The sequence below is a fragment of the Eurypyga helias genome, unplaced genomic scaffold, assembly GCF_000690775.1.
Source record: "Eurypyga helias isolate BGI_N326 unplaced genomic scaffold, ASM69077v1 scaffold36377, whole genome shotgun sequence".
NCBI lineage: Eukaryota > Metazoa > Chordata > Aves > Eurypygiformes > Eurypygidae > Eurypyga > Eurypyga helias.
This window is the reverse complement of record NW_010261819.1, coordinates 6,903-14,479: the sequence shown is the minus strand read 5'-3', so window position 1 is coordinate 14,479 and position 7,577 is coordinate 6,903. Positions and strand designations below refer to the sequence as shown.

General features: G+C 38.0%; 1 protein-coding gene across 1 annotated transcript in view; it reads right to left on the bottom strand.

Annotated features, from left to right (window-relative positions):
* Window positions 1–7,141, bottom strand: part of KIF5B (kinesin family member 5B) — a 28,549-nt gene extending 21,408 nt beyond the window's left edge. The window contains exons 1-8 of the mRNA XM_010155503.1: window positions 7,106–7,141; window positions 6,316–6,413; window positions 4,585–4,648; window positions 4,031–4,135; window positions 3,572–3,620; window positions 3,188–3,243; window positions 3,004–3,091; window positions 1,387–1,511 (exon numbers count right to left, since the gene is read on the bottom strand). Coding sequence (XP_010153805.1) covers window positions 1,387–1,511; window positions 3,004–3,091; window positions 3,188–3,243; window positions 3,572–3,620; window positions 4,031–4,135; window positions 4,585–4,648; window positions 6,316–6,413; window positions 7,106–7,141 — 621 coding nt within the window. The remainder of the gene's footprint in view (window positions 1–1,386; window positions 1,512–3,003; window positions 3,092–3,187; window positions 3,244–3,571; window positions 3,621–4,030; window positions 4,136–4,584; window positions 4,649–6,315; window positions 6,414–7,105) is intronic.
* Window positions 7,142–7,577: the final 436 nt, after the last annotated feature.

Sequence of the window (7,577 nt, the reverse complement as noted above, 5' to 3'; positions counted from 1 at the left end):
CCAATTCACCAACAATTTTTCATTCCGAACAGTGTTTACAGATTCTTCTGGTTTTTTTTTAACTGAAGTGATTATTTTCCCTGCAAAGTACACCTTTCCATAGAAGATACATGCTTAGTTAAAAACTTTTATCAAACAAACATAAGTTGTTTGAAGTTTGTCAAAAAGTTTGAATTCCTTAAAGTCAAAGGAAATAAGCGTTATGAATATTTTGTCCAGAAGTCATCCTTAAACAAACAAAACCCACACAAATCACCACCCTCCCCCCCCCAACAAAAAATACAGCAGAGCGCCCATATGAGCAAGAATTTGTGAGAACATGTTTTAGAGGCTGATTCTGACCTACACAAGTGGTCTAGGAATTTAAGTAGGTATCAGCAGAAATGTGGGGAAAAACACCCAACCCTCTACCCTGACACCATCCTATTTACCTTAGCTCGTCTGCCCCATGGGCAGAATGGGATGTACAGGTCTACAACCCTCCCTTCACTTTTCTTCTCACCAAGCTGTAATCATGACCACAGCTAAGCAATTCCATTTGCCTATGTTTAAACCAACCCAAGACCAAGCATTAGAAAACCTCAGGTATTTCAGAAAGACTGGGAGAAGCATGAAAGCGAAGTTTGAAACAAACTGTGAAAGGAACAAAACTACAGAGAAAGGCGACCTGCAACTCAGCCCTCTCTCTTTAACTTTGTTCTCACTTCAATGAGAACGAAACTGGAAGCATTAAGAGACCATTACTGAGAAACACATTTCAGAATAAACACAGGATCAGGGACAACAATAAGGCCATAGAACAATAACACCAGGAAAGACAACAGTGAGCAGAAAGGACTGAAAAAAAGCTGGAGACAAAGATGGGAATAAACCCAGAATGTCAAGAATCAGGTTCTTAAGAGGCTAATTACAGGCTATAAGAAGTCATACAGAATAAGCACAACAGTACAGACGTTCTTCCCTGCTTTAAGCCACTGACCGAAAAGCAAACTGCCATTTTAAATGTTAATCAGAAATTCAAATTAAGAAACTTGGTGCCACTACATAAGAAAATTCTGACATTCCACATCCATAAAACTCTTTATTCCAGTACCTGACTAGGCAGCACACGTGTACACTTCCTTGATCTCAGACACCGAAGCTGAACTCTAGCCTATTTCCCAACCCATCCCATATTTACCAACCCTCACTGCAGAAATGTAGATCAGCTTAAAGAGGTAGTACCTAACAGCCAATCCAGACTAGGATTCAGAAACCACTTTTCAAAGTCAAAATTAAAACACTTCAGAAACAACAACAACACATCAGTATGACATTAATGTAAAATATTTAAATGTAAAGAATAACTGGGAGTTTTTCAGGGCAGAAAAAGAAATTTAGAATTACCTTTTCACTACCTGCCAAGTCCACAAGGTAAAGTTTTCCACTTAGTTTCTGTTCTGTTTGAGTATTCTCTTGTTTTACATTAATAAGAAAAATACTATGACTTCGGGAGCTGTGTTCATTCATATCTATAAACCAAAATATATAAATGGTCAAACAGTTATACAATCAAACTAACTTAGCAAAACAGTACCTTCCCCCAGTGAAACGACAGCTCGAAAGCTAATAGAACAGTATAGAACAGTCTCAGTGGCAGTAAAAACCACAGTACCATCAAAGTGAGTAACAAAGATCCAGTCTCCCTGCCTAGTAACACAACATAAGCTCGCTGATAAGATTTGTTAGACTGTCAGCTATCGAGTTCACACATTTCATTTACTCTAATAGAATAGAAAACATATTTACATTCCGATACTAGAACTTTTGGGTTTTTGGCAGATTTACAATGTATCCCATTTTATCCTTTTGTGAAAACTGGCACCAGAAGGCAATAGCCTCTCACCCCTTTCTGCTTTAATCACCAACTGCCCCCCCTCTGCTGTGAAACATGCAGAGTAAACAAGGCTTACTGAATTTAATGAATTATGTTAGTTCATTAACAAAGTTTAAACTGACTGCCATCTGAATGAGACCATCACCTTATTTCTTCTTCCTTTTAACCATAAATCCCTCACAGGCCTAAAAGAACCAACTTATTGATGGTTCAATAAACCATCAATATTGAACCATCAGAAGCAGCTCAACAGAGTAATATCCTTCTATCCAAATCTATGTTATTTCTCCACTACTTAGGCCGGTCCCCCACTTCAGAACCTTACTACGTAGGAGCAACAGAGTGGAAGTGCAAGAGTCATTTCTTTGATTAAGAATCAAAAAATTAAAATTATGTTCTTGTCAAGGAATGAGAAGAAAAATCTTATTTTTGCAGTGATTTTTTTTCCCCCTGAATAAAGGGCTAGACACAGGAAGATAGTGAAACTCACCCTCCAAGATTTCTGACAGTTGCTAAGAAGTGAAGTATTATTTTGCATGGACCTCATCTTTCCTTGGTTTTGGTGGGGCATTTTTGTGTGTGTGGTTTTGGTTTTTTAACCCTCTCGCTTCCTAATCCTGCTTCTTGTTGGAATTAAGAGACCTATGACATGGCTTCTTGCAACTCAGTTGCACACCACAGGCCAAAAACCTTGAGATGCTGGGATGCTGCTTAAATCTGCAGCACATGTGAATATACATTCTGATCAGCCTTTCTTGGAATATGTAACAGAATGGCCAAACAGTAGACGAGTCACAGTGCCTTACTTATAGATTTGTAGGTTAACTGAAACAAAATTCCACAAACTGGGATTCCGCACTATTCTTAATGCAGAACTACACTTTTTCCTCCAGTGATCCAGAGTTTCTCACTGATCACTTACTTTCTCCTTTCAATCCAAGCCTAAGTAACAGCTCACAAGAAATGAATTGAAATACTTGTTTCTGAAAGACATGCTGAAGCTGCTTATGCTAGACCCTTTCAAACACCTGAATGATTCAGCTCGCTATTTTTATCTTCCCTACCTTTTAAGGCATACCAGAAGCAAATCGATAAAGCACTAAAAGGAGACAAAAGAGAATACTTACTTGTAACTGCTACATGACGGTTTGATTTTCCTTCATCTATAGTATCCATAACTTCTTCTGGACTACATACAAAACGCTCTGTGCAACCCTTCAAAAAAAAAAAAAAACACCACATCAACAAGCCAGAAGTAAATGACATACACCAGCGGAGCAAAAAATGAAAACATAGCAGACTGATGCTCACCTTTACATAGGGAACTCTATTTTTGTCCTCGTGAACAGAAAGATTGGTCTTTGAAACTGGAAGAGAAAAAGTTCTAAAGCTGAGGTATATATGTTTCTTTGCAAAATCAGTGAGCTGTGTACAGTGCATGTCTGAGTCACAGATGTTATTTCCCAGCAACACTTCATGAAAAGTTAATATATATATGAAGCAACCACTACCGTAGCTTTAGTAAAATCATGTACATTAGCTCCATACTTTCTCATTTTGATGCACCCTTACCAGGTATAGATTATTAGCATACTGCATACCTATCTTAGTATCATGACAAGGTTTGGGTCTTTATTTTAATCTATCTCTCCAGAACATTCTATTTTCTATGCTCAGTATAAATAAAAGGCTTACCATCCAAAAGGTCCCTTATTTTATCCAAGTATATTTCAAAATATGACACCTAGAAGCAGGAAGGAGATTAAAGATACAGCATCAGAAAGCAAAAATTATTTGCTTTTTGATCGTAAGGATCCAGCATGATTATTATGGCCTCCCACATAATACCACATCTAGCTCAAGTCCTTAAGGTTGAACTAAAATACACCTTTAAGAAGAAACTATTCTGATCAAAAGCTTCAGGCACTATGAGCACTGCCATAAGTTATCAGGATAGCTACCATCAATGTTTAATGGAAACAAGATTAAAGTGTTAACGTAATTCTTCTTTAAGGAGAGTCGGTTACTTCAACAGTAACTCATGTTTAGATTTTCCAAGTTACAGGCATTTGAAACAGATACAGAACATCGATTTAACTATAGCTACTTCCAGTTCAATACAGGTAAAATAGGTAACAATGAAGAAAAGTTTACCTTAATATGAAACTCAAGATTCTCATCCATAGAGTAAATATAATTAAAAATATCTTGTACTATCCTTGGAATAATACCCATTCCATCCGGGTCGTGAAGCTTCCCCTTAACGGCAAAAGGTATAATAAATTGAAACATTCATACTGAACCCAACATCATGAACAGCACCCGAAGGCAGAACGAGCAGTTAACAGACAAAATGCCGACAGGTAGGATGCAATTGTTTTATCTATAAAGGGAAGTCTTGACCATCCACTTAGGCACAGCATTTGCGAGGAGTGAAAAGAACAGCCACAAAAGTTTCCCAAACCACTAAAAGTGAAAAGGTACTATTAACATTATTCTTACATCTCTCATCCTGTTACTGAGGGCTGAGAAAATACAATAATTGCCATTCTCAGTCCTAAAAAACATTTTGGGTATCAAAATGTTCAATGGAAAGAAAGTTAAGGTTGCAAGATGAAAACAACATCTTATTTCTAGAAAGATGAAGCTATTGTGATGAAAAGAGCAGACAGTAACATTAAGAGGAAAATTATTTCAAGATTTCTTACTTCCATAGTGTGTGTCTTTCCAGACGATGTTTGCCCATAAGCAAATATTGTACCATTGTATTGGAAAGAGTATTTTCATTAGGGTTCATTTATTTCCTCCTTCTAAAGGAAAGTCGAACAAAACGCAAGCAGGCAGTTCCTAAAGTGTTCAGCAAGTTAAGTCATTCATTGTTTGGGAACTCTGTGCTAGAGCTGGGGGGAAGGAGGCTATTCCTCCCCACTGCTTTTAATGCATTAAGTCATCATTAACTGTGTTTTAGAAGTTTACTGTATTAGAAGCATCCTTTCCTTCCACCAGAAAAATCAGGACTTCAGGGTCAGGAACAAAGAGGAAATTGCTACAACTGCCAGGTTGAACAGAGAGTCTTTGGTAACTCAGAAGAAGAAAACACACACGAGAATGCTATAATATTTTCTGCCTTCAGGAAATTTTAATTGTCCAGTTGTGAAGAAAATGGGCTATCCCGTAAGTTTCAAGCATCTACTCTCTGGCTGTAAGCTTTTATTTCAGATTATGAATGAACCAACCCAAGCTTTAGATTAAGGGGTGAGGGGCTGGTGGGTTGGTTTGTTTACAAGTCAGCTACAGCAGAATCACATCACCCTGCAAGCAAACTCTTATTTTCCAAAAACAAGACTATGATACTTTAAATGGGGAAGTCTTGCTACCCCATCACACCCATAACCCGTTTGTACCACCACTGGAGCTCACCTGCCATGATGTAGCACAGCCTAGAAATGCCACACAGAGAAACAGATTATACTCTTAGATGGAGGAACGGGGCAGCATTACAATTCTTGGTTAACTCCAGTTTTTAAGGGGCAAACTTGTGATCTAATCCTAATTACTACTTAAATCATTAAAGAATTAAATACTTGCAGCAACATGGATTTTCCACAGCAATTCACTATGCTAAATGATCAAAGAAATCCTACATTTACCCAATCTTCTCTTGCCATGAACAGTTGGTATTTCAGGGGGTTCTGACAAACTTTGTTAAAGTTGTTTTGAAAGTTGTTTCAATTAGAACTTATCACTGATCAAGAAATTAATCAATTTTATTGTCAGGAAACTAGCTGTCCACTTAGTACCACAATTTACAGTGTGCTACAACCTTCTTTGTGGTAACACTTGATTTTCTGACGTTACTGGTCCAATTCTTACAACTCAGGTTTGGAGAAACTGTACACCCTGACACGCACAGCAGCAACTCACGTTTACACTATTAATTGTGACGCTAGAAATCACATTCCAAAAAATCCTCCTTAAAGTGTGTATTAAGTACACAAACTTAGAGAAAAAAAAAAATCTCTGCTATGCACATGATTTCACAAGTTCCCTTTCCTCTTATAGTCTGCCAAACAAACTAACATAGGATGTTTTCACCAATAAATTTGAGGGGGGTGCAGGGAGGAACCACAAACCAACCAACCTACTCGTAAGGGCTCTTCTGATTAATTTCTGACAAATTGTTTTAAACAAGCTTTTGCAGAAAACTGCAAAAAAACCAAAACATGACAGATAAATTATCACGTGTTGCAATCGACTGAAAGAGCAGGTTAAGCGTTGGCACAATTTACCAGCTGAACTACGGGATGATCTTATACTGCTACAATCTGAGTCTGCTCTTATTAAACATTCAGAAGGTAAAAGCAAGCAATACAAGTATCAGTTTTCAGCACTGAAATTCACCCGAACACGAGACATTTCCTGACGGTTAAACTTGCAGTTCCACCTTACCTTTGACAATCTTTTTAGCACAATCATTGTATACTTGTTCCTGGGATGTGTTTGACTGGAATACACGGTCAAATATATACGGCTTGGACTGGAGGAAAAAGAAAAAAAAGACAGAGTTATTAAAAAAAAGATACTGGAAGTCAAACAGGAAGGTGTTTGTTCATATAGCTTAGAATTAAGCTTTAAATTAAATTTATTTGTTTTGAAGTGCAACCTGAATAGTCCTCCTTAACTACTCTGCCACATAACCTCAATTTACTTGATTTACAATGTAAAGCAATGCCTAGTCTGTACACCTGAAAACTCATTCTCTTCTACTCTGGTAGTGGGCTTACTCTGGTAAACCCAAATCATTAAAAACATCTTATACCGCATCACACAGGGTATCTGCCTTGGTAATATTTGGTAAAAACCTCAAACCAAAAACTAAAACATTCAGATCACCTGCCGTAAGCTCAAGAACTACTTCCCCATACATGATATCCTTACAATAAAGCTCCATAAGCAGAAGGAAAAGGCTACTTTGGAGGAAAGGAACCTGTCACTGAAAACTCAGTTTGGAAGACACTACAAGAAGAAGCTCAGACATAGCTTTTTGAAAAGGATGTTGGATTTTGATTTGTTTAAAGAAGAGATTTTCCTAACAGCTCTAAGCAGCTGACAATCCATTATGATATGAACTGTTACACGCATCTTATGAATTTCCAAGCATTTTCAGGGCTTGACTGAGCAGGCAGCCAAGAAGATAGGCCAGGTTTACAAGGAGCCTAGGTCAGTTACCATTGCTAAGCTCACTGCAACTGTTAAGTGCTCCATTTTGCCTAAATTTAGTTCATTATCATCTTCCCTCATGGATATTCTGGAACTGCCTCCCTGGCAAAGAAACAAGTACAACTTCCATCTTTCACCCACCCACCACATTCCTTTCCCCAGAGTGATCTTCCACTTGTGTAGCATAACACCAAAGCTTTTCAGATTCAACACGTGTTTATCTGCTGAGAGGGCTTGAATTCAGGTGGGTGAGCTCCCTCTTCGGGGGGGGGGAAAAAAAGTAATTACAGCCTTCACTGTGTAAATACTCTCAAGAAACCACAACACTCAGTAGGCAGAAACTATCCCTAAGGTGCCAAAGTTTGTCAGAACACTTGTTTCACAGCAGGGAAATCACAAGCCTTCTTGATTACTCATGTTAGCTTCAAATACGCCTCGAATTCACATGTCATACAGGTAGAACTGAGGCCATTACATACAC